The following is a 27,864-nucleotide window of genomic DNA, read 5'->3' on the forward strand; positions in this document are numbered from 1 at the left end:
AGTGAGCTCCATAGTTAGGAACTTCTTTCAGCTTTCATATTCAGAATGTGTAAATGCAGGATGTTACCCCATTATTTCATTGCTTCCCCCAATGTTAGTATTACTTGCTTTGAAAGGAATAAATTTGAAGGGTGAAGGGCAGTAGATCCAAGGAAGGGGTGAAAATCACATTCCAGCTTGCTGCAGGAGTCCCACATGGGTATTGTATCACAGGCTGCAGCTCCCAGAATCTTATATCAAATTCTGGGAGGCTGAGTCAGCACAGTAGCCATTTGTGAGAAGAGACGACGAGCCTCACAGATTTTATTAGCATAGCTGAACAGTACGATTGTTCCCAGTAGGCTCAGAACTGGCCTGGTCTCTAGGTCAGAGGTGGCTTCTGTGTGTAATGGGCAGAGAATGCTCTGTTAGTTGCTCAGTTATGTCCGACTCTTTGCGACTCTGTAGACTGTATTGCACCAGGCTCTTCTGTGTCCTTGGAATTCTCCAGGCAAGAATACTGGAGTGAATATGGCTCTTTGGCTGCCCAGAATTAAATGAGCAAGCAGACAGAATGACACTGAGTGGTACCCATAGGCGGCCACCCCAAGCTCAGGTGACCTTCTCTAAATATGCTCAGTGTTGCTTTTGAAGTAAATTGCAAAAACAAAGACTCTTACTAAAAATAGCTTTGTAGAGGAAAAATAAGTCTAATTTTATGTATATCATTAATCAGTTCTTAAGTTATCTGATGGTTGTGACTCTCTGATAATCAGGAATTTGTCTTTTTCTGTGTAGTGGCATTCCAGGATTTGTGTCCCTATGGCCACGGAACTGTTCCTAGTCTTCATGATACCCGTGAAGGTGTGGTTTGATACATTTTATTTTTATAGTCTTACATAAATACAATATTGTACATTTGTTTTATAATCATGCTGTTTTTACGGTATAACATATATTGTATTGCATTTAATGCACGTATATGATATTTATTGTATATCATATGCACTACATCGTAAGACTATGTTGTGGCATATGAAATACACGTTTCTCTGATGAAAGAAATGCTCATATGTTTTAACACTTTTAAGCCTCTTTTGAATAGATACATGCAGTTTTGGCATATCTTTTTACATAAGAAAGTTCATGGATGATTCTGTATTTTAGATGTTAATGAATGTCTTGAGAGCCCAGGCATTTGTTCAAATGGTCAGTGTATCAACACAGATGGGTCTTTTCGCTGTGAATGTCCAATGGGTTACAACCTTGATTACACTGGAGTGCGCTGTGTGGGTAAGTGCTGAGTTAGTGCCACATTTCATACTTTTACGGTTTTTTCTTTCTTATATTCAGCAAAAGGTCTCTCAGGCACTCTGGGTGGCAGTGGGATTTACAAAGCCAAGATAAGTAGCCATAACTGCTTTTTCTTCTTCCATTCTACATTTTCCAGCAGCATGGGTTTATTTGAAGATGAAGTGAGTTGCCCAATCTCTGCCTTCAACCAGATACACAAACTCTGATGTGTCTAGAGCTTTACAGCTGCCAAAACCACTGACTGGGAAAGAAGTCTATTTTACTTTATGACTTTCCACTTCTGCTCTTGTAGCAGAAGATCACATACCTCCCTGGGTTTGTGATTTGTTTTTTTTTTTTTAGGGCAAGCACAGCTGTCTGAAAGTTCAGAGCATTTCACACTTGACCCTCGGGGTTCTCTGCCCTGCATAAAGGCTGGCCAGCCATGACCAAGCAGGGGGTGGGGGATGCAGGAGTCATGTGTGTCCCGCACAGGTCTGGGACACGTGTGAGGGCCAGATGGATTTTCCTGGGCTTACTTTAGTTAAACTAAAACCTCCACATTTGTGTCACTTTCTTATTCTTTTTCAGATACTGATGAATGTTCAATTGGCAACCCGTGTGGAAATGGGACGTGCACCAATGTTATCGGGAGTTTCGAATGCAACTGCAATGAGGGTTTCGAGCCAGGGCCCATGATGAACTGTGAAGGCAAGTGATGCTTTACTATTATTTCTTCTTGATATAGAAAGAGTTTCTAATGTCTCAGCTTTTGTTTATATTGTTCTTATGTTCTACTGATGATTGTATTCATCACAAACATATTTTCCTTTACCACAAGGCGCATAGTTACAAAAGCTACTCTGTAACCCTTGTCTGATAATTCAGCATCTCCGCCCTCTCAGAATTGGCATCTATTGCTTATTTTTTCCCTTGAGATGAGGTCACATTTTCCTGGTTCCTCAGTCTGTTGGTTAATTTTGGATTATGTGCTGGGTATTGTGACTGATATCTTCTGAAATCAGTTACATTATTTCAGAGAATATTGATGCCTTTGTCTTAGCAGGCAGTTAATTTACATAAAGTGGACTGTCAGGCCTGTGGAAGACAGTGGTTCACATTGAAATTCTTCTCTTTAAACCTTAGTGGCTACCTTCTTTGATTTTGGCCCACACATGGCATAGTTAAGTCAGCAACTTGTGCTGAGTTTATACCAAAAAATGAAAAAGGTATTTCTCCCCCTTTAGCCCTTATTTCTGGGATTCCTCCACACTTTTCAGCAGCCTTGGTTGCCCCAAGGCTCCCTCCCCTGATTTCTCGGGACAGAAGCTCAGAGAGTTCCCATTGGAGATTTAGCTCCCAGATGTTACTGTGCCAGCACTGATACGATCCGCAGGAGAAAAAAACTGAGCACCTCTACCTTGCCAGATGTTTACTGAGTTTTAATGAACTCCTAGAAACCACTTCAGGTGTTGTTTTTATATTTATGTCAGAGTTTATAGTTGTTATTTGTTGGAGGGTGAGTTAGGTGCCCAGTTCTCCTTACCAGAAATGGAAGTTCTGTTATCCTATTACTTTCTGTGTGACTGCCAAATAAATACATCAATGTTTTTCTAAGCGAGTAGTTAGTACTCTAGGCTGAGTGCATACCTGTCTGTTTCCTTGACCAGATATCAATGAGTGTGCCCAGAACCCACTGCTGTGTGCTTTCCGCTGCATGAACACCTTCGGGTCCTATGAATGCACGTGCCCAATTGGCTATGCCCTCAGGGAAGACCAGAAGATGTGCAAAGGTAAGGCCCCAGACCAGGAAGGAGTCAGCTCATTATTTGTGATGCCGTAAATATATTTTAATGATTTTGTAGCTCTCAGCTGTCTTCTTGTAGAGCTGTGCAGAAATGTATTCTTTACAGCATTGCTGGTAGATTTCCGTATCTAGATAACAAGATACTTCATAGTCTGTCCAGTCAAGTCAAACATAAAGATGTCACATTCTTGAGCTCCTACTAAAGCAAAGATAGCCCTTCCCTAAACTTCTTATCTTGAGGACCAGTGCTGAAATTTTTATAACTCTAAAACATAGCCAACAGTTGAGACTGGGCTCCTCCTTTCTCTGTTGCATAAGATTACATTTTAAGAGCCAGAAGACCAAAAGTATGACTTCAAAATGCACAATGATAGCCTGTTCATGAATTTGTCTTATTTTTCTGTTTTTCCTATTGAAAATATTTTCTAGACCTGGATGAATGTGCTGAAGGGCTACATGACTGTGAATCTAGGGGCATGATGTGCAAGAATCTGATTGGCACCTTCATGTGCATCTGCCCACCTGGGATGACCCGCAGGCCTGATGGAGAAGGCTGTGTAGGTAAGGCTGTACGGGATGATGGCTGCTTGCTTAACACTCCTACCCCAAGTCAGAAACATATGAATTTTAGTTATCACAGTGGAAAATATGGTGTATTGTTTTCTGTGCAAATAGCCAAAGAGATCAAAAACTACAAGAATCTGTTAAGTTCCTAATACAATATGCAGAAGGTAAAATATTATTAATCTTTTCTATTATTAATTGATTTCTATAGCAACTTGGAAAATCTTAACGCTCAAGAGAAATTTTCCCAGATTTGTTTGCATTGTTAGGAAAAATTTTTTAAAAAGAAAGGAAATAAATGTAAGATTTGTAGCAATCAGATCTTTTTAGATACGTTTCTGTTATGCACTGTGAATTCAAAGCGGACAGCTGAAATGCTAATCAAAATAAAGATAAAACAACATTAGGATAGGATTAGATCAAGAAGACAGACTTAAACCCTCATATTCTAGAAACAAGAAACACTATACAATTTTTTAAATCCATAACTTAGTTTAATACTTTTGTACATACTTTAAAATTTATGCAGAAAGTTTCCTAAAAGAAAAAAAATGCCTTTAACAATAAAAAACAGTGTCAGAACACTAGGAGCAAAGTGAGAATTCTTAAAGCTTCCCAGGGAGCAAAACCAGGTTTCCTACAAGTGGCAGTTAACAGTGGGTAAAAGAAAACACTGGACATAGACTGGCGATTCAATTCTCACATGATAGTATACATGTTAGAATGTCATTCTCCCAAATCATCCCACCCTCTCCCTCTCCCTCTGAGTCCAAAGGTCCGTTATACACATCTGTGTCTCTTTCCCTGTCTTGCATACAGGGTCGTCATTGCCATCTTCCTAAATTCCATATATATGTGTTAGTATACTGTATTGGTGTTTTTCTTTCTGGCTTACTTCACTCTGTATAATCGGCTCCAGTTTCATCCATCTCATCAGAACTGATTCAAATGAATTCTTTTTTACTGCTGAGTAATACTCCAGGCTGGTGCATGGGGATGACCCAGAGAGATGTTATGGGGAGGGAGGTGGGAGGGGGTTCATGTTTGGGAACGCATGTAAGAATTAAAGATATTAAAATTTAAAAAAAGAAAAGAAAACACTGGAGCAGCAATATTTTCAAGGCATTCTAAGGGAAAAGTAATTTTGAACTAAAACTTTACATTCAATCTAGTGATAAAACAAAAATATCACATTGTCAGAAATGTGTTTTAGCATACTTATCACCCACATACCCTCTATATCTTATATCCAAACTGTATCCTCCAATATATTTTTAAAAGTTAATTCTAGAGGAAGCAATGATAAGCCAAGAAACCAGTAACCCTGATTATATGGTTTAAATAAATGCTGGTGTTCCATAAAAGAAGTATAACAAATCAAACTTTCTAGACCGCGTCAGCATGGCAGGAAGCGCAGGAGAGAAAGAAAGGAGTAAACTCATGCCAAGGGTACTTGCTATAGGCAGAAGCTATTGAAACAGATACTTCCTGATGTTAATAGAAAAATGTTCATTATCAGTGTGTGTTGAAGTTGTCTCATGGCTACCGCTGGAAGAATAGAAGATTACAACTTCTAGACATGAGTTGGGCATGACATAGGGCAGAGAAAAAATTAGACTGATCTAAGAAATATTGAGAGAAGGGGACAAGTAGCCTGGTAAATATGAAACAGTATAAAATGACAAGACTCCAAACATATCAGTAATCACCATAGATAGAAATAGTTTAAATTTCTGGTTAAAAGGCAAATGTACTTTTAAATATTCTTTTAAAAGTGCAGCTTGGTACTTTTTACAAAAAAATGTACCAAATCAAAATGTGAGCTAGATGGAAAATAAAGGGGTGGAACAAGATATCCAAGGCAAATGTTGATAAAAAGCAAGTGCATGCAAAATAAATATTAATAAATTAAAGATTAAAAGCATAAAGATGAAAGGAGAGATTCATCAAAGGGATTTGTCGTGAGCTCTCATGCCTCTGACAACATTGATTTGAAACATACCTCAAACAAAATTTACAAAATGTCAAATAAACACAAGCAAAGATGTGGGAATTTTAATGCAACAGTTTTGTTCTGATATATTTATTTGTCAGAAACCAAAAGAGCAGTACTATCTAAATTCCTTCTTCCTCTGGCTGCCCTAACACCCTGCATGGCTCCTGTGAGTTTCACTCAAGTCAGTGAAGGAGCTTGTCCTTTATCCCTGGCCTGAGTGCCCTTCACCCTGCTCTCCGCCTCTCCCTAACACCTGCCACTGCTCTGCCCTCAGCTTCTCTCTCATGTCACATTACTTGGTATCTTCTTTCCCAAAGTTCTTTCTCCTGGTCAGTAATCCTTTTGGGAGCCACTTTTCCAATTTTCCATCAAGCATCACCTCTTCCCTGAAAAGAGGAAGAGAGAAAGAGAAAGCGGCTGAGGGTGGGGGGAACACTTTGTTAACCTAGAACCCGTCTTGGAAGGATGAGGTAAATTTAAATATGATAAATTTAAATGTAATGTTATATTTTTAATGTAACACTATAAATTTAAATGTAATAAATTAGTATTCTATCATATTAGTATTTTGATGAAGACGTTTTAAGCAAGATATAAACCATTAGAAGATAAATGTAAATTATAAACTTCATAGTCTATTCATGACTCATATTATTTGTTTTTCTAAAGATGAAAATGAATGCAGGACCAAACCAGGAATCTGTGAAAATGGGCGTTGTGTTAACACTATTGGGAGCTATAGATGTGAGTGTAATGAAGGCTTTCAGTCCAGCTCTTCTGGCACTGAGTGCCTTGGTAAGTTGATAAACAGAGTATATTTTACTTGGTGAATAAAGCATGTGTTTTGTGATGTAATCTCAGAAGAGTTCTATATATATATATATATCCTTGTCTGCAAAATAGTTCTCCAATCTGACTAATCCATGTACCTCTTCCTGAAGATAGACATCTATTAAAATGATGTATTTGTACATGTGTGTGTAGTACATCCATCCATCCTTAATGTAAATAACCATCTTAAGTAGTCTTTCCAAAATTAAGATTAATTAAGCTCTATGGAAAATGTGACTATAGTAAAACTTACATCAGGGAATGATTTAATTCCAAAAGAAAATATTTGCTATGTGAGGTAAGTTTTGCTGTATTAATTACATTAAAGAAAATGCCACATTTCAGAAATGCAGTCAGAGTTAATTTTTACTTTATGATACAGAAAAGTGTTTTACAAAACATTTTCTTGTGGAAAATATAAGTCTCAGGCATTTTAATGATAAAATGCACATATCATAAACCATTTAGTTAATTATGAGCAGGTATAAAAGTATGAAGTAGTCAGATTTAAGGCAAACAGAGAAATAGCACTCCTCACGGGCTTTGATGCAGAAACAGCACATTTCAGCTACATCAGATTGTTCTTAGAATGATGTCATCTGCTTCAAATCCTAGGAAATTATTAGTCATGAAAACATATTTTGTTTATTATTATCTTCAATCAAGATCTTCATTAACCATCAGTCTTTTTGGAAATAGAAAAAGATGACCTACATAGAAAGTGTACTTTCCTGTCCATATTACTAACAGTTCATTAGGATGGTTCTTAAAACCCCATTAAAGATCTCTTTGCCAACTTATATCAGTAAAATCCCTTTATTTATAATAATTTTAAAAACTACTTAATCCAATGTTTAAACAGTCTTTTAGATGTCTAAAATACAGGAGATTAGATTGAATATGTACCAAGATGATAACATAGTCCAGAACTTGCTTTTCAAAAACAAATCCTGTTCTCATTTGCTTATTTAAAGGGAAGTATTTTTCTTTGATTTTCCCTTCCAGTTGGATTCTGTAGGAATGGTAGTTGACTGTCACTTAGCTGCTGAGGAAAAGAAGAAAAAACTCCCCTCTGTTTCTTTAGTATCAGTTATTAAATTCAATAAACTGTTGCTAAAGAGCACTTTGAAATGAACCTCCACCAGAACTTTCTAATCATTGTCTTAAGCAATGTGACTCTTCACATAAAAGAATATTTAACTTTTAAAAAGGTATTGCTGTGGGACTTCCCAGGTGGTCCAGTGGCTAAGACTCCTCCCTCCCAATTGCAGGGGCCCCAGGTTCAATCCCTGTGAGGAACTAGATCCCACACGCCACAACTGAGAGTTCACACGTGGCAGCTAAAGATTCTGTATGCTACAACTAAGACCCAGCACCAGCAAAATAAATTGATATATTTTTTTAAGTATTGTTATGGAGGAAAACATTGATTGTCCTTTTTAATGTGAAGACCCAGATAATGAAGTGTCAGTCCCTTGACACTGGTGCCTTTTAACTACATTGTCATTTCAGACAATCGCCAGGGCCTCTGCTTTGCGGAGGTGTTGCAGACCATGTGTCAGATGGCATCCAGCAGCCGCAACCTTGTCACAAAGTCAGAATGCTGCTGCGACGGGGGGCGAGGCTGGGGTCATCAGTGTGAGCTCTGCCCGCTCCCTGGAACTGCACAGTACAAAAAGATATGTCCTCATGGCCCAGGCTATACCACTGATGGAAGAGGTAAGGAGTTGAGGAACTCCATGCATGTTATCAACACAGTGCATGTTAATTCACATTAATTTCAAGGAAATAGGATAATGGCTAAAATATATGTGTATATGTGTGTGGTCCTATATGCTTTTCACTAATGCTTCAGCAGCTTTAAGAGGTATAATCTTCGTATCAAATCTAAGAGATAGAATCTCTTATTGTTCCTATTTTAGCAGATAGAAACCAAAGCACGAAGCTAAGTAACGATAAATAAATGTTCCCAAGATCACAGCCTTTTTAAAGGTGGGAACAAGGAATGGAATGTATCTGTCTGACCCCAGAGGCCATCTGCAACCCACAAGCTATGCGTGCTTCATTTAAGTAAAGGTTGCTTATTTGTGCACAGGAACTCATTCTGTTTGCAGCATATTTACAAACCAGCAAGACTCACACATGATTAATAGTTTCCAGGTTTTTTGGTACAACCAATATGCTAATGTCCTAAAAATAACATTTTCCTCTATTACTATACAGATTCTAGATCTTATGCTTGATTACATTGCTAATGAAACCCTTTCTTAGGGTCTAATGCAACTGAATTTAAAGCCAATCCATGGAATACCATCACTAATTCCAAATTAGTGGAACTTCAGAAGGGTAGCTTTCTATTGATAGAGTCCCCCCAAAAAATTCATGCTTAGACTGCAGAACGAATGGGCTCCAGAGGGGCTTTCAACATAGCCTTCCTTATGTTTGTCTCTTCCTGTCACTTCAGATTCTTTGGTTAACTCTTCCTTCTATGTTGCCCCTCTGTTGAATGATGAAAAAGTACACGAGCCCAGTTATGAACGTTGGTTTTTAGTTATCTGTCAATTCCTTAATTTCTTTTCGTTTCTAACCAGTTCTGTTCTTGCATCTGTATTGACTTCTGTTTGTTTTTGCCTTGGGGTTTTCGGTGCACAGATATTGATGAATGTAAAGTTATGCCAAATCTCTGCACCAGTGGTCAGTGCATCAATACCATGGGCTCCTTCCGGTGTTTCTGTAAGGTCGGCTACACCACAGACATCAGCGGAACGTCGTGTGTAGGTAAGGAAAGACAAGGCATCTCTGCATCTGAGTGGTTGTTAACTGCTGTTTTCTACAAGTCCTTCACTGTCAGTAGAATGTCTTTATTATGGTGTTTGGATTGTACATTTTGCTAAAGTGATGCTATAGTGCAGTTCTTAATATCATAGGAGTTGTCTAAGGCCTTGTCTAGTAATGTGAGACATAGAACTATTAGATTTATCAAAAAGCTGTAAAGTTAGGGAAACATTAAAATTATTTTAAATATATATATATACTTTCCGCATTTTACGTTTAGTTTAAAATGTATAGAGGCATGTTTGTTTTGTCATTTTTTTTAATGAAACGCCAGGACTTTTGATTGTGAAAGTATGTCTTTGCATATGGAGAGAATGCTTTCTGCTTGTTTTTCATTGCAGTTATTTTTGCATAACATATACCAATTAAGCATCATCTAAAATTTCCAGTTGCAAAGCAGTCTCAATACAGAAAACCTTCTACATTTTTGCAATCTCTTTTTCTAATTTATTTTACTGTCTCATCCACGGAGGGGGTGGTAGCTTGCCTTTATTGAGTCTTTCCAAAACATTTAGTTTTCATTAAAGAAAAAAAAACTTTTCTCCTTCATAGTTCATCAGCTTAATATCAACTTGTTTTAATAAAAAGCACATCTGGCATGAAAAGGTTAAGAAGAACCAACGTAAATCTTAGTAAGCATTCAGCTCACTTGTTTGGGCAAGATAGTAACAGAAACTAGGCCATCAGTTGTGAGCTTTTAACATTCTTTGGGCGTCAATCAATGTCTTTTATAGGGGAAGTGGAGATGGTTTCCTGTCAGAGTCCTAGCAGAAAAAAGGTGGCGTATTGAAATGAGAACAGTTTAAGGAGACTTGTTTCTTTAACAAAAGGACAGTGTATAAAGGTGTGTGCAGAAAATACTAGGACTAATGCTGAGTTCTGGGGCTATTCCACCTCTGGGCCAAAGATAAGAGGGAAGGATTGCTGAAACCTAGAAGATGGAGAAAGTTGTTCCAGAGGCCTGCCTTTAGAGCATCCGTGACCTCTGCCCCCATGACTCAGTCAGCCTCAGCCCATCTTGCAAGAAGGGCATCAGTGAACTAAGGACCAGACTGAAGGCAGAGGGCAGGAGGGCCTGCTAATGGTGCCTGTGTGCAGTTCAGCCTCCTGGGCCCGAGAACAGGGTGGACCAAGGTAAGGACTGCAGTTGGAAGGCGAAGTGGAAGGTCTCCCGCACAATCTATGATGCCAAACAATTCCTGGGGAAGTGTCAGCTCAGAGACTTTGAGAACATCCGCCACATCCGCATGTCAAAGAGAAGAAACTCTAACCTTCAGGTTTATGATTCTCAAACTGTAAATCGAAGTACACCAATCTAAAAAATCTAGTGTCTTTTTTTGAACCCAGTTGTCTGGATATTTCAATATTTGCCCAAGAATCGCCTGACAAAGTTAAACCAGTGAATTACTTTAGAGAAAATTGTTCTGTGTCTCGTTTCCCTCTGGCTATTTTCCATTTTAAATTGAAGAGGAAAACAATGAGTGAGAATATGGAGGGAGGAAAGAGACTGGTCGTTCCTTCTAACCAGTAATTTAATCCTCACATCACTTTTACTCAGATCTCGACGAATGTTCGCAATCCCCAAAACCTTGCAACTTCATCTGCAAGAACACGGAGGGGAGTTACCAGTGCTCGTGTCCCCGGGGCTATGTCCTGCAGGAGGACGGGAAGACCTGCAAAGGTGATGAAGAGTCTATTTGTGTGGCCCTCTCCTTTTTTTCAGATTCAAAATCAGCTTATTGGGGATCAGGCCAGGTACCTCACTTTTTACTGTGGCTTCCCTTGTGACTCAGATGGTAAAGAATCTGCCTGCAATACAGAAGACCTGGGTTTGATCCCAGGGACAGGAAAATCCCTTGAAGAAGGGAAAGGCTACCCACTCCAGTGTTCTGACCTGGAGAATTCCATGAACTGTATAGTCCATGGGGTAGCAAAGTGTCAGACACAACTGAGCAATTTTCACTTTCACTTCATAGGATTAAGTAACCAGCCATGTACTGGTTAACTGTGCATTAACTGTGCATTAACTGTGGTTTAACTGTGCATTAAATACAAATATTTTAACCTTTGAATATTAGCTTTGAAAACAGTTCATGAACGTCACTAATTCATCCTTTCAGCTTTTTGTTTAAAAAATTTTTTTTATATATCACCTTAGCCATCCTGTCTTAGTAGCTCATAGTATTTATGCTGCTTAAGTATGTGAAAAGAAACTCCTTGCCTTGTGCATATGGAAATCTATAAAGCTTCCAACAAAAATCTAGACAAAATACTCCTGGTAGAACATGCACACCTCTCTGTGGCTTCATGAGAAGGGAAGCATAGCCAGATAATTCTGCTCTGATTTTCATTGGCTTGTCTTTCATTGCAGACCTTGATGAATGTCAAACCAAACAGCACAATTGCCAGTTCCTGTGTGTCAACACCCTGGGAGGTTTTACCTGTAAATGTCCACCTGGTTTCACACAGCATCACACTGCTTGTATCGGTAAGACAAAACTACAAAAGGGAAGTTCTGCACACTACTAGTAGAAGCCTAAGACTGTAGTTAAAAATGGTAGAACAATGGCCCAGTACTTTCATTAAAATCAGTCCCTCATAATTAGTGGTTTAAAAATGTTGTTAGTAATTTATTCTTTCACAAGAACAATATCCAAGCGTAGTAGTCCTGTGCAGTCCAAGCACATGAACGGTAGCTGTATTCCAAGCGGTGCCTTTATATTGCATTCTAAATGCAGTGTGTGCTCAGATCAAATATGAGTAAAAGGCTCACTATAATTTAGAGCATGCTAATGAACATGCTGGGATTTTTTTTATGTCAGAAGACACAGGTCTTAACCTTAACTTTCAGTCTGTGCTATCAAAACTGTGTCCTCAGCTGATCCAAAATATGCTCTGATTTCCGATCTCTTGAAATATACTTCTTTCTGACCATTTTTGTCTTTAATATGACCGTGAATAGTGGCATACTTCTCTGTAAACTCTGTTTTCGCATCTTGAAACTTAGGCTTTCGTACCTTACTTTTTACTTCATGTAGTAAAATTTGAATCCTATAATAATTAGAAAGCCTGACACTCTTTCCCTTTTGTCCTCTTGCTAGACAACAATGAATGTGGATCCCAGCCTTCACTTTGTGGAGCAAAGGGAATCTGTCAAAACACCCCTGGAAGTTTCAGCTGCGAATGCCAAAGAGGGTTCTCTCTGGATGCTACTGGACTGAACTGTGAAGGTGAGTTTATTTATTTAAATATTCTTATTCTAATACAGCAAACGGTTTTCTTTTAATTTCTAAGCCACTCAATGAGAAATTCAGATCATCTCAAAGATTAACAAAGTGAAATCCAGAAGTTGATTTTTTTTGTTTATAAATTTTCATATATCATTTTGGGGACAGAGGAAAACCTTAATGTGATGAAACAAAAATTCTTAGAGTACACGTGGGCTTCTGAAATAACTGTTTACCTAGTTACTGATCTAAAAAAAGAATTTAACTGAAAACAAATTCTGTACCTAATTTAGTTGCAGTAGTATATGAGTAAACCAGAAAAAAATCAGATGTCTGTTCCATGATACTTGAATGTAAAATGTATAAATGTTAAGTATAAGACACAGAACCACTTATAGGGAACTGGGCAGATGAACAGAAAGCACTGGGGAAAACTGATGGTGGTTTTATTTGTCGGAGAGTCCCAGTTCACTGTCTTTTCTATAAAGAGCGTTTCCTATAAAGTCTTCATCACAACAGATATTTCCTGTTAAATCCAAGGGAAAATTTAAGTGGGAATAAAACAAGAATTTGCCTGTGGCCAATAAAATATTGTTCTTCAGTATTTTCATTGCAAGTTCTAGCATATGAGATAAATATGCTATGATTGGTAGCTTTTACAAAATACTCGTGCCAGAGGTTCTGAGAGCATACAGGTACTTTCCCTTTATATTTTTATATACTAGTGCAATTTACATCTTTATTGATTTTAGTCACCCTTGAATTAATTATTCTTAGGAATACATGATTTTGAACTCTAGAAATAATATGTAGAGGTTTTAATATAGTCTGAGAACTACAGGACTTTTACATGTATCTAATCTTCAACCACAAAAAATTCAACTTAAAAATTTCTATTTTAATATTTTGTATTTGAAATCATTGAGACTTTGAAAGTATTTGGCGAGTACAGCTGCTTGCCATGTGTGAGTTCAGCTTGTGACTATCTACATAAGATACAATTTATTAATTATCCATATAAAATTTGTTACACATATATCAGACATGCCTATTTCATTTCTCTTTTTATGGGTAAATTTCGAAGCCTCAGTTGTCATTCCAGAAGAGTATGCATGTATGAACAAAGAAATTATTCCATATGTGTCATAATACTATATCATGTCTAAAAATAATGTATTTAAATACTTTAAATTTGCATCTAATTAATCTCAAATAGTAATAAAATCTTTTGCATTCCCAACCATTATAATTCTTTAGGTATTTCTGTAATGCTTATATTTTTCTGAAAATGAGAATTAACATGTCAATCACTTTTGAACTTACTGGAATATGTGATGCAAATATATTTATATCAGTTACCAAATAAATCATACCATATGTAGTTAATCCATCCAAAATGCACAACATTTGTGGTTGCTATGGCTGATTTGCTAAAATTGAGATATTACTTAGGGCACTGACGTGGCATGGCTGGTGCATAGAATAAGAATGATGTGGTTTCTTATCTCAGAGCCGTTCTCTGTGCCACCACTGACTTAATAACCATGTGACTTGGAAAAAATCACAGCCCCTCAGTGTGTCGTGTTTGTTTGGTCCTCAGATAATATTTACCCCGTGTTGTGTTTGGAGTACATTTAAGAATAATAGAAGAAAGGTGACATAAAAATCTTGCTGGGCTGTTTTTACAGACGTTGATGAATGTGACGGGAACCATAGGTGCCAGCATGGCTGCCAGAACATCCTGGGAGGCTACAGGTGTGGCTGCCCGCAAGGATATATTCAGCATTACCAGTGGAATCAGTGTGTTGGTGAGCACTCGCGTGTTACACGGCATCTGCTTTCCTTGCCTTAAACTATCTTTTAGTAAAACAAATGCGCAATAAAGGTGGTCATATTCAGTGTAGCCTTTAAACCCTAGAACTTAAAAAAACAGTACTTAGGACTGATGCATGGGAATCTATTAAGCTACTTTGTATACTTATGTGTATTTGAAAATATACGTAATATACTTTAAAATGTTAAGTACCTAAAAAGTAACTCAGTTAGAGCTTTGATAATTTTAATTTTCTGCTAGCTGAGAATTTTAAGTTTCTGAAGATGATGTCAAGACTCATATCATCTTCATTTGCTAAGGTCAAAGCCTTTTTTTTTTTATCAGTAATTTAGTATCTTTAGATTTGGGGTTGAAGGGTTGCCCATCCATCTGCTCATATAAATCTAAAAGGAATCAGATCAAATTAATGAGCACCATTCATCTGTGCTCTCCAATCATGTATTTAATGAAAGGTGGGGGGGGGGAGTATAAAGGATTTTAAGATAGAAAAAGTAACTAGTTATAGCAAATTCTGTTGAAAACTCCAGACAAAAAAAAAGTGTTTGTAAAATAAAATCTGTAGACCCTCAACTCTCTTTCTTGCACTGCTAGAGTCATGGAAATTCTCCTTTTAAGGAGAGTTTGATCAAAGAGAACATTACTCTCTACTTGAATAGCCAGCTGACTTAGCATCTGCCTAATTTCTTGGCTCCGTTTGAATGCCCTTCCTAGACGCAGCATCCAACACAGTGTGACAGTAGATGCGGGCACAGCTTGAGCAGAAGGAGGATCAGTGGGCCTGCTGAGAAACAGCAGGTTGCTTCCTGTCTCTCTGTAGTGATTGAAATTGCCCCACGTGTATTTCAAGCATTTTACTCTAAGGGAGCCACTAAGTAAATTAATTTGATTTTATCCATGATGATCTTCTCAAAAGAAATTTCTGATGACAGTTTAGTGAATTGAGAAAATCAAGACAAATTTCAGAGGTGGGAAAGCAACTCTGAAAGTTGGTGCAGCTCTGCTGTGGCTTTGGCCACACCAGGAACACACACTCATGGGGGAAATGCGAAAACCAATGATGATCTGGAAGTTATGGATAGAGTTTGAAAGGATTATCAAAATGATGACTTCGGCTGTCGATCAAAATGACTTTATAAGTTCAGTTTACTTCTTTACTCTTCATAGAAAAAAAAAATTATGCCCCAATTATTGATTCATAAACAGATAAAGTGTAGGGACACTCTTCAGAACATAGGAAATGGTTCTGTTTTAGGCAACTATTATAAGAGTACAAAATTATTTTTATTATATTGTGTTGTTTATAAGATGCGAGGCCCACCCCTCTATTCGATTAATACCATGGACTTCTTGGTTACTTCTACAGGACTTAAAGCGGAAGAATGATCTGTAATATTTCACATGTATCAGTTTAAATAAAATTCTAGTTTTTAAAGCAATCATAAGTAGAATTGGAATGGGCATGGAGGATTAACTCAATTTCTGAGTTTTTAAGTTTCCTGGAATTTCAGCCTGTAAGCGTTTAGTGTGAAAATAGACACACAGGTTTTCACTGAATATGGTCTGACTTAAAGTCAGGGCTGTGTGGTGTACCCAAGTTGTTCTTGGTGGGATCCTTGAAGTAGGCACTTAAGCAAGGCAGTCACCCCAGAGCAACTCACGCTGGGATCTAGCCAGAAGCCAGTGGGACTTCTAATCAGCAGAGACCCCCCATCGACAGAGGGATGTGTGGTTTCAGAGATGAATTAAAAACTGAAGATACATAAGCAGATACCCCAACTATAAGAATAAATGTTAGCTTGCTCTGCTAAAATGGGCACCTCTAAGCAGCAAGCCTCTGGGTAAGTAAGACAAAGCAGGGATTTATTTTGAAAGATTAGAGATTCTTTTGTGCGAGGTTGAGCAATCCAGCTCATCACAAATAAAATCTAACTCTCTTGCAGTTTTGAACCCACAGAACATTAGAATTATAACTCGAATATATTTCAGTAATAGAATCAAACAACCATCAGGAACTAATAAAAGCAACAAGTTAGCAAAATAGCAATATTATAACAAAATGCAAATCGAAAGGCCACAAATCATTTTTATCTGTCACTGCTGCTGCTGCTGCTAAGTCGCTTCAGTCGTGTCTGACTCTGTGCGACCCCATAGACAGCTGTCCACCAGGCTCCCGTCCCTGGGATTCTCCAGGCAAGAACACTGGAGTGGGTTGCCGTTTCCTTCTCCAGTGCATGAAAGTGAAGAGTGAAAGTGAAGTCGCTCAGTCGTGTCCGACTCTTCACAACCCCATGGACTGCAGCCTACCAGGCTCTGCCGTCCATGGGATTTTCCAGGCAAGAGTACTGGAGTGGGTTGCCATTGCCTTCTCCATATCTGTCACTATGAGTATGAATATCTTCATTTATTCATATGATTGAAGAAGGGATTTCCCGTGAAGTATCTCGAACAGATTTAACTGGGGTCCCCTTGTAAATGGACACAAACAGTGCATCAGATAATTTAAGTAATAGTAAGTTGTAAACCTGCAATGATGTTAATACTGCTGCCAGTGTAAGAAAAATGACAGCATTTGAAGTGTTAGTATTGAAAAACGTTTTAAATTCAAATGGATACTTTAAGAAGTGTTCAGCCAGGTACCACAGAACACTTATAACATTCTGATTCATAGATTGTACAGATTTAGGAACATTCCCATGTGTTCCTAAATAATATGCAAGCATTATAATTATCCTAAATTGAAAATAAGATAATATTACTAACATTTGAATATGATTACATCTTAATATATGAAGCTTTGGTTTACTTGGTGTTAGCAACTTCTAGTTCCTTATATGTCCTTTTCAAAATAATTTGAACATAGTTTAGTGAGACTTGAGTCAGCTCAAAGTATGTTTCAAACCAGAACATATTTTCAAGGTCAGATCACCTACGCCTATAAAATTATGTTATGGCGTACATTTATAGGATATAAATATGATATCTGTCATGGTGCCTCCAAAAGTTTTAACTATATAAAAATGTTCTTGTCAGTGGTATGTTTAAATGCAGTTTATTCAATTAATTGCCTTTCTTGGTAATTTTTCCACATTAACACAATATCTAGTACTGTGTTTGTAGCAGGATCATTTTGTTAAATTACAACCTAACTCACATTTTCTATCAGGAGAGAAACACCACATATAAAAATAGTGTCAGATTTAATTATAAAAGCAGATGAACTTTTGAGGCAGAATTCCAAGTCTTTGATACATAGAAATAAAATAGTAGTTATATTTATGTCATAAGTAGCAGGTTTGATCCCTGGTCTGGGAAGATCCTCTGGAGGAGGAACCTGGCAGCTACAATCCACGGGGTCGCAAAGAGTTGGACACAACTTAGCAGCTGAGCAACAACAGCAAGCTTACTTATTAAGAATTTATTCATATACTTTCTTCCTGTGAAATGAAGGCTGAGAATTTGTCCATATTAAGTAATCATATGGTAATTCATATCCAGTGGTTAAGAATGCTGTATTTGGCAGTTTGGTTTAATTCTGAAACTGTACTCCTGAGACAGAAATGTGCCTGATAATATTGGCCTTTTCAGCAACCTCTGTATCGTAGTTAATGAAGTATAATTTCCCGTGTGAGAGGCCTTTCCAGCGAGCCTCCATCTGCATCCTGAGCCACTGTAGATAAGCGCTTGGCTCTAGCTCTGTGTCCCAAGGGCACACCTAATTGCAGATGGGCCTGTTTCCCCACGTGAGCTGAAACACAGACTTGTCATGTATTTGGTAAAAACACTACACTCTAGTACAGTCACAAGAATCTGAAAGAATTCCATGGACCAGACATGACTGGTGCCCAGGGTGAAATTTGGATGATGATGAAGCCCACAGGGGTCAAGCTGCAGACTAGGTATCAACCAGACAGCTAAGAGCAAAATCGTCATCTCCAAAGATAAAAGCGCAGTCAAACTTTGATTTTGTAAAAATGATAAGAGTAGCTGAAAGTATTAACCTGAAATTATCTTGCTGTCAGGCATTTATGATGTAGCGTCAGTCATTAAACTAGTAAAACCCATGTCAGCTGATGGCTTGGTGCACACCCACATCAGAAGGCCAAGTATGTACATGATAGGTTCTCAAGTGGTTAAAAGTGTATGAGGCTATTGGTTCAATAGGTTCAGTTAATGTTTACTTCAGTTATTTTCATTTAGGATATTTCGATTTTTTAATATACTTTTCTCTCCATGTATATAATGAATGCTTTGGAAATTGCTAGGAGAATGGATAAAAAATACAGATATAAATTGAGGCTTTTTAAAAACTGAAATATAATTCACGTGCCATAAAATTCACCTTTTAAAACGTCCAGTTCAGTGGTTTTTAAGTATATTCTCACAGTAGTGTACAACCATCAGCAATACAACATCTCCACCCTGAAAAGAAGCTCAATACCCCTTAGAAGTCATTCTCCGTTTCTCCCTCCCCACAGCTCCTGGCAACTAGTCATCTACTTTCTGTCCTTGTGAGTCTGTCTGAGGCATAGACTTTTGAAGTAACCTTCTGAAAAGTGATTAGAAGAGTTACTCAGTAGTCAGACTGCAAATATCTGTGCCCAAAGGCTGCCAGGGTATTCAGAAAAACCTAGTACAAACAGAATATAAAAGCATGGGGAAGCTTTTGTTTAAGCCATAATTTTAGGGGAATTTGTCAGGTCTTGTTTTTGTTTTTTTTTAATTTCATATGCTTTGCAAATCAACCATCATGGTAAACATTTAAAAATATGGTTCTAAAGCTACTTCCCCTGTAAAATCATAGATATTTGATACTGGGGCTCTTCTTTGCCCCACTGCCCTCCCCTCCACTTGTAAAAGTCTCTTGCTTTATGTTCTTAGATGAGAATGAATGCTCCAATCCCAATGCCTGTGGCTCTGCTTCCTGCTACAACACCCTGGGAAGCTACAAGTGCGCCTGCCCCTCTGGGTTCTCCTTCGACCAGTTCTCCAGTGCCTGCCACGACGTGAATGAGTGCTCGTCTTCCAAGAACCCATGCAATTACGGCTGCTCCAACACAGAAGGGGGCTACCTCTGCGGCTGCCCACCTGGGTACTACAGAGTGGGACAGGGGTAAGGCCCTCCACCTCCCCGCATATGGGAAAGTGAACAGGGTCCAGCGCCTGGCCACCTGGCACTGGGGGAAGGTAAATGGTAATTAAAAGCTGACTAGGGAAAAGCACTGATCAGAGCATTTAGGTATAGGAGGAAGAAGCTCCAGGAAGGCATGTGGATTCCCTGCTTTGTGGTGAGCATTGGACTCGAAACTGTATATGGGTACCATTCTCTTGTGTTGTAAAATGACCTGAATAAATCCCTTAAGGCCAGAGACAGCAGATGTTTAAAGATACTGTGGCTCCTCTGTTATCACAGACACCTGGGCTAAGAGATACAAATGGGAATGGCTTCGCCCAGTTTCTTACATGAATTTTGGCAGGTACTAGTCCTGTGGTAGTGGCTCAAGTGGCTCAGTGGGTAAGCAATCCGCCTGCAATGCAGGAGATGAGGGTTCAATCCCCGAGTTGGAAAGCTCCCCTGGAGGAGGGCAAGGCAACCCACTCCGGTATTCTTGCCTGGAGAATCCCACGGACAGAGGAGCCTGGCAGGCTATAGTCCATGGGGTCACAGAGAGTGGAACACAACTGAATGACTAAGCACAGCCCTGCGCTCCGTGAGGAAGGAGCTGTCCTTCTCTTTGCTCATCTGGCCTTTTGCTGCACAGAGAGGACATGTGACACTGTCTCCACAAGGCTGGATCCCTTCAGCTAGTCCCGCTTTCCCAAGTGCAGCTGTCTCAAGTCCGATCAGCTGAGGTGCTGGCCACCTGCCTCCTTCCTTCAAGGAAGCCAGCACTCCACAGCATCAGTTCAGTTCAGTCGCTCAGTCGTGTCCGACTCTTTGTGACCCCATGAATCACAGCATAGAAGATGGCAATTTAGGAGTCATCTTCCCTAGAAGGAACAGTGTGTGAATCAGACACTGAGGGTTGTTGGACTAATATGTCCACTGTGGGTACATAATAATACTTGAAACAGAAATCTTGGTGTAGACAAAGGTCATTTAGCGTCAGCTTGCTAACTCTTTCATTAATCAAAATAGGAGTTCAGCAGTCTCAGTTGGTAAGCAGCAAATGTAGGCTTCAGGCTTTTGAATCAACAGAACTTCTAACACTCTGAAAATGCATACTTGACTTTTACCATCTCGATTTAACTACAAAGAGTGCTTCAGTCTAATCAGGATTAAAAATTGGGGAAACTTGGGGCTCGCTCTTGGAAGAATTTTGCTGTTTAAAATAAAGGAGAATCTCATGCATTGAGTGCTGAAGAAAAGTTACAAGGCGGTTAGGTTTTTATGTTTATGATCTCAGGGTTTGCTTTGTGGGTTTCTTATTTTGGAAAAACCTCTGTTCTACCTCTAGAAAACAGTAGAGTTACGATGAAGTCTAACATCAATTTGCATCTTGTTGCAAACAGCCACTGCGTCTCAGGAATGGGATTTAACAAAGGGCAGTACCTATCGATGGATACAGAGGTAGAGGAAGAGAATGCTCTGTCCCCGGAAGCATGCTACGAGTGCAAAATCAACGGCTACTCCAAGAAAGACAACAGGCAGAAGAGAAGTGTTCATGAACCCAAACACATTGCTGTGAGTAACTTCACTTTATTTTGTCACCAGATTTTTTCCATATGGAGTCATGTATACTGTTGCAGTAAACTTTTATGTAGGTTTCAGCCTTAGTGGAGCTAAACCTCCACCTCGTGAAATTCATCAGCTTAGTTAATGGACAAACTATGGCAGAGACAAGTAAGTTAAAATTAGTGGTGTTTTTAACTCAGAAAGGACTGGGGGACTTTAAGATTCATAGTTTCAGCTCACATGTTGGCATTTTTGACTTGTGCCAGGAGGTAATAAAATCTCCTTCCAGGAAGTAACTACTTTGAAATGATTCAAAAAATGAAAGTATTGTGAATCTGTCCAGTTCTGTTGTATACATATGTAGTATACTGGGCTGATATTAATTTTCAGTAGGTAAGCCAACTACATGTCACATTTTGTGACATTTATAAGATAGGTGTTGCTTCCATAAAAGATTTATCTCCAGATAACTTGTATTTTGTAAGGAGCTGAAGATCTGAATTGCCTGCTGCTGCTGCTATTTCTTTCTGTTCGTGGTATTTAGAATAGTGGTTAAGTGGGTGGGCCACAGATTCTTGGTTTTGAATTTATTCCCTGACCCTCTGTACTTACTACCCATGTTACACAGAGCGTATTTACTTAGCCTCTCTCTACCTCAATTTCTTCACCTGTTAAAATGGGAATAAAAATATTTACCTCCAAAGGCTGGCAAGAAGATTAATGGAGCGATTACTGGGAAGCTTCTGAAACGGTGCCTGGCATAAACATTGACGCATGTTCTCCAAATAATAGCCAGTATGTGGAGGTGTTTTCCCCCAGAGATCAGGGAGACCATCCTCGTCAGTTAGTGTCACTGCAGAATTCCCCATCAAAACACCTAGTCAGCAACTAACTGGCTGGGTGCATTGGGCAACTTGCGCCAGTTTTCTGGGCCTCAGAAATTTATAAGACGAGACTTCTCTAGCCACAGAATCTCTGGTTCTGTTTTATAATCGTACATAGGCCAGCATTCCATTTACCTTAAGTAGATTAAGGTACCTAGCTGATGTTTAAGTATGGAAACTGAGCTATTCATTAAGTAAGCCAAACTACAGATCCAGAAATTCTGCTTGTAAAACCCTCCCGTTGTGATTCTAGGGGGCTGCATGCTGAAGGGGGCACCTCGGTACCACAGTCCCCAAGTTCTTGGCAGGCGCCCACTCAAAGCATTGATTTTTTTTTGCCCCTGTCTTACTAAAATAGCGTTCTTAAACTCCCATACATTTGACAGAGAGAGACTTGGTGTATCTGGGCCCTGCCCCGTTGGCTTTTAACCAAAGCTGGTTCAAACCTGAGCCCCGATGACTCTGGAGTTCGCTCCCTCTGCACTGACAGCTCCCAGAAAACACACTCACGTGTGGTTTGTGGCCAGAAAATCTACCAGGGCTTTCAGAGTGAAAATCCCTCTAAGCACAGTTAAAACTGCTGCACTTCTCGTTTTAACTCCAACAACAAAAAAATTACCATTATTTCCTAAATTGTCTCTTGTTTATTACTAATAAGTATGATATTTCATAAACCCCCCAAAAAAACTTGAAATATGAGTGCTTCCCATCAGCTCAGCCCTGTAACTTTACCTGGATAAGGTATGGGAACAGTCGTAGAGATTTACAGGGCACACTTGGTGGAAGTGACCTTTTCTCCCAGCCGAGGGTAAGTTGCAAGCGGACAGGCAGAGATAGTATGTCACTGTGGCTGCACCCCCCTGATGGCTGGCTCCTGCAGGTCCTCGGTTTGTGCTGTCAAAGCTCTTCCCACACGGTTTTCCTGCTCTTCTTCCAGGTTAAACAGATCAGCCTGGAGAGCGTTGACATGGACAGCCCGGTGATGATGAAGTTCAACGTCTCCGGCCTTGGTGCGAAGGAGCACATTGTAGAATTCATGCCCGCCATCGAGCCGCTCAACAATCACATCCGCTATGTCATCTCCCAGGGGAATGACGATGGCGTCTTCCGCATCCACCAAAGGAATGGGCTCAGCTACTTGCACACAGCCAAGAGGAAGCTCGTGCCTGGCATGTACACACTGGAAATCACTAGCGTCCCTCTCTACAAGAAAAAGGAGCTTAAGAAACTGGAAGACAGCAATGAAGATGACTACCTCCTAGGGGAACTGGGGGAGGCTCTCAGAATGAGGCTGCAGATTCAACTCTATTAACCCCTTGCAGACTTGGTTCCAGGCTCAAATCCCTGCACAGCCAGCCTTCAGAAGCCTCTGAGAAATCAATGACTAGTTTTAAAGAGGAAAGAAAAAAAAGACTTTTGTTTCTTTCCTCCCTGTCTCAGACTTCAGAATGTTGACCCTCACAGGGAGGGATAACGTAGACTCTGGTGTGGCCAAAGATTTGAGTACAAAGGCAACCGTGGTTACTGTATTTTTTATATAACTTCACTTTAAAGTATATTAAAAAGCTAAATATTCAAGAGATCAGCATATGGCACTAAATGCACAAAAATAATGTGAGCTTTTTTTTTTTTCCTGTTAGCAGTCTGTAACACTTTGGGTATTTTGCTATAGTTGCTAATGAAAAAAATATAGATGTTTATTTATTTTTAATGCAGTAATATATGGAGAAATGAACAAACTATGTAAACAAAAAGGGAAACTCACTCGTTTTTCTTTAGATTTATAAATTTGAGCTATTTCTTTTAGAGGTGCTTTTTTAAAAACAAAAAAAAATTCAGTAGATTCAAGAGATGTTTCCTTTGGTTTTCTGCCAGCCATCCAACTGGTACACATCTGATTATTTTAAAGGAAGCCTCACAGAGCTGAATAGGCAGTAATCAATGTGTCATTGGATCCTTATAAAGGAGATCAAAGCCAGAGGAGCTCACTGTGATGATACTTCACATCAGCAGACACACCAGGCAACGGAGGATGAAGCACAACCACTGTAGCAAAATACCTTGACTGCTTGTGAGACCAGTAGCATTGCAGGCCAAACCGTACTGTATTTCCTTCTCATAACCTCAAGGAAGCACATGTGCTACCCACAACACCTCATTCTTACCCAGGGCATGCTGCATACTTGTGGTACTGTAGGCAGCTGAAGAACTGCCGTTCCTTCGGCAAGGAACACCTGGCGTTCTGTAGTGTTTGGTGCTGTCTTAGATTAATGGTGCATTTATTACATTCAAGCTATTTCAGGATTGCCATATGTGCAAACAAACCATGCAGTACAGACAAGGAATATATGTTGTTGTTTTTTTTAATCCATTTCTTCTTTTTTTTTTTTTTAGAATTTTCATTAATACTGTAGTTATACACCATATGTCTCGTTTTATCATAGCCTATTGTGTATGAAAGATGTTTGTACAATGAATTGATGTTTAGTTTGCTTTTAGTCATTTAAAGAGATGTTGTACTAGGACGTGCTAGTAAGCGTACGTCCCCGCATTCTTCTCAATCCAGGAACCTGTCCCTGGACCAGTGAGCAAACCTCATATGTGAAATGGCCAAAGCACATGCAGGCTCTGGGTTGTTCCTCTCACACCTGAGCTGACCAAAGATTAGTCACCGGTCATATCCAGTTCGGGACTTTGTTTTGTTTCCTAATAACTACAACAAAACAAACTGTAAATTTGTAATCAAGTATTTGTGAGGAAAAACTTACGGCTTTCGGTTTTGTTTGTTTTCCGTAGATCTGTGTATCAAATATGACACTTTTCTTGCAATAAAGCTTATTTTGGGGTAGCTTTGTGGCTGAGAGTTCTATGAGACTGCAACCCCTGTTGTGTTTGTGGGCTGGGGGCTTGGCTTAGAGGGACCTGTACGAAAGTATCAGAAGGCGAGCCAGGCACATTTTTTACAAGAAAACAAGGGACTGCTGTCAAATCTGTGACATAAAACAAGCGGGAGTGTTCAACTGACAATTCACAATTTGAGGTGGTATTCAAACAGAAGGACATAGTCACGGCAGTTCCTTGTTCACCTCTATGTAGACACTCAGCTGCCCAGGACTCATCATCCTAGAGACCTCAGACTCTGCTGACTTCATCTTCACCTGTGCTTTGAATGCCATCGTGTTAAAGCACCCAAGATGAAGTGAAACATTTGAAGAATCTCCCTTCTTAGGGTTTTTCTCAACTTGAGTTTTTAAGCAAAAGTATACAGCAGGCATACCACAGGCCAGATGGTACCTGCACCGCAAATAACCCAGAGCTTCCTCTCTCTTGCAGTACTGCATACTGTCCTCAGTGGACAAGTGTCTAGATAGAAGTCATTTGGCAGGGGCTCTCATCTGATAGCACAGCTGGAATGAGCACAGATAGGTCTCTGAAGTTAATTCAATACAAAGTTTGAGAATGTGTATGCTGAAATTCTTCATCTGAGGAATAAGAAAACAAGGAAATATTATAACTGATTTTAATGCTGTTCTTAGCCAACCAGAAATTAAGCTGCATGGAATAAGGGAAGTATTTGCCTTGGGGCATCCTTTGAAACTTAACACGCATCTTCAGTTTCATCTGGCATCTGTTACTAGTACAGCGTGAACTCTGTAATATGAAATTACCTGGAACCAAGTTTGACTCTGCATGTTGAGTAACAGCACTCTTAGTTTAGCTTTAACTTGCTCTTGAGGAAGTTCCAGAATCCACATCAGTGGGAGCTTCTCACAAAAGAGGGGGCAAAAAAAAAAAAAAAAAAAGACCTTTCTATGCTTTACACAGAGGCTTGTACTAGAAGGGAATGATTACCTGAAGATGATCCTCTGGGAAGAACCTTTTGGGGCACCTCTGATAGCTTTATTGCCACTCTCTGATTCTGAGCACTGAGATTAGTTTGTGCCTCCCTGGTAACTAAATGCTAATGATATATCTTGTACCATTTTGTCTTTCTCATTAACTGTCTCCTCAGAAATTACCTTGGCTAAAAAAAAAAAAGAAAAGAAATTACCTTGGCTAAGTTACAGAAAACTTCACGCAAGACTAAGAACATAAGCCCAGACATATTAAACCAAATCCAGCAAGTACATGTAATAGTAATATAATAAGCAATAATTTGGTCTTCACTGACATAAATTCCTTTTCCACTAGCATTTAGATCTGGAGCTTTTAAAACCTTAGTCCGTGTTAGGACTTTTTGACTTTGTTCCTTACTTGTAGTAGATGAAGTTTGGTTACCTTTGCACATGAACCTTGAAAATAACTTAGAGTAAGATATAAGGATTTACTCTATATTCTAACATCTGCCCTTTTTCATTATCTTGGAACATCAAACAGGATAATTCATACAATCTGTGTCATCTAAGGTTTTGTTTTTGCCTCCTAGGTTCAAGAATAAACGCTTAGGGTGGAAGGGGGGGAACATAAAATTTACAGAGCATCCGTCTGTTGGAGACCTACAGACCTTTGATTCATATCCTTAATGCTTCAAGAGAAATGAGTTAATTTACATGTTAAACCAAACCATGAGGAATTGCCAAAATCTGGCCATGTTTGACCTACAAAATGGTAATTTCATATGGTTTGATAAATAGTTTAGAAATACTCATATTTCTCAAGAATAGGCTGGAAATCTGAAAACTTCCTTTCTCTTTGAAAGAATCAGTTCTGTTCACTGCTTTCCATGCTGCTCCTAATTTACAATAGTCCACAAGAGAATGTACATAATTTATTCAAACACCCACTTTCTTCCATGCTCCAAAGACTTTGGAAAGAATCACACGTCTTTGGGACCTTGAGGGGATTACTGGAGTCTGTTTAAAGACAAATCCGTTGGGAAAAGTTAAATATAGCCCAATTTTTTTTTTTAAAGAGGGGAAACTTTAGAAATCCCTACTTCTAAAGAGACTGGAAAGATGGTGATTCATTAACACCACACAGGAAGTGAAGGTGACATCTGTTTTACAATCTCAGCCAGCCTGCCTTTGATATCTAGCTTATGGTTCTATTTTATTTTTTTTAGTATGATTGCTTTCTCAAATAAATACAAAGTCATGGTTTTCTTGCCTAATAAGAAGTACGTGTTTCTGACCTTAGTTCTCTTTGAAAATCTATTTGATGTACAGAGCAAGAGTTCTGAAACACAATGAACAGCTCACTAAATTCAGCATTTCAGCCACTGAGGCAGTATTCCTTTGCAGGTAAAAAGATCTTCAGATCAGGCAGTCCTGAGTTTATCAAGTGGGAAACGGGGCAATCTCACTGACTCCCTTGGATATGCCCCCTCTGAGATCCTGTCCACCCCACTTTTGGATGGACAGATGGGTAGAAGTCTCCTGCGTGTCCTGGTGTGATATGCAAGGCACTTTTGTTCAGTCATGAATGTCCAGTTCATTGTAAACAAAAGAGAAAATTAAAGACTCACTCCAACCAGCTACATCACATCCCTGAGCTTTGATTTCTTTCCTGAAATGATATTCCCCTGCAGAGTGTTTGGGAGGATGGAGTGAGACAGTACAGGTAGTGCTGTCAGTGGAGAGCTCAGCACACAGCAAGCACTTAGTAGCTATCACCTGCTCTTCCTCTTCTTCCTCCCGCTGTTTCTACAATGCACCCCCATATTCACACAAATCTCCTTCCTAAGTGTAGCGCTGAAATTGCAACCTTCCCCCTGAATTGTATGGGATAAGTGGTCTGTACCTCTAGGGTATCCTTAGAAGTCCTGGCGTGGTCATGAGCGTTTATAATCTCTGCCCTGCCCTTCACTTACCGGAGTCATTGGCTATAGCCCTTGAAGTTCAAGCCACCAATAGCTAGAGCCCTCCTACCTACAGATGCCTAGGAAACCAAATGTGAAGGAAGACACAGACACTGATAATCCTTTCTGGAATGACGTAGTGTC

General features: G+C 39.2%; 1 protein-coding gene across 1 annotated transcript in view; it reads left to right on the forward strand.

Moving 5' to 3' along the window:
* The window catches only part of FBN2 (fibrillin 2), a 229,160-nt gene extending 204,389 nt beyond the window's left edge, over positions 1-24,771 (forward strand). The window contains exons 51-65 of the mRNA XM_004008653.5: positions 778-843; positions 1,147-1,272; positions 1,864-1,983; positions 2,943-3,065; positions 3,509-3,640; positions 6,309-6,434; positions 7,983-8,189; positions 9,123-9,248; positions 10,864-10,986; positions 11,677-11,793; positions 12,407-12,535; positions 14,221-14,340; positions 19,245-19,476; positions 20,877-21,048; positions 22,861-24,771. Coding sequence (XP_004008702.2) covers positions 778-843; positions 1,147-1,272; positions 1,864-1,983; positions 2,943-3,065; positions 3,509-3,640; positions 6,309-6,434; positions 7,983-8,189; positions 9,123-9,248; positions 10,864-10,986; positions 11,677-11,793; positions 12,407-12,535; positions 14,221-14,340; positions 19,245-19,476; positions 20,877-21,048; positions 22,861-23,235 — 2,294 coding nt within the window. The 3' untranslated portion in view covers positions 23,236-24,771. The remainder of the gene's footprint in view (positions 1-777; positions 844-1,146; positions 1,273-1,863; positions 1,984-2,942; positions 3,066-3,508; positions 3,641-6,308; positions 6,435-7,982; positions 8,190-9,122; positions 9,249-10,863; positions 10,987-11,676; positions 11,794-12,406; positions 12,536-14,220; positions 14,341-19,244; positions 19,477-20,876; positions 21,049-22,860) is intronic.
* The last annotated feature ends 3,093 nt before the right edge of the window (positions 24,772-27,864 follow it).

The sequence above is a fragment of the Ovis aries genome, chromosome 5 (genome assembly GCF_016772045.2).
Source record: "Ovis aries strain OAR_USU_Benz2616 breed Rambouillet chromosome 5, ARS-UI_Ramb_v3.0, whole genome shotgun sequence".
Classification (NCBI taxonomy): domain Eukaryota; kingdom Metazoa; phylum Chordata; class Mammalia; order Artiodactyla; family Bovidae; genus Ovis; species Ovis aries.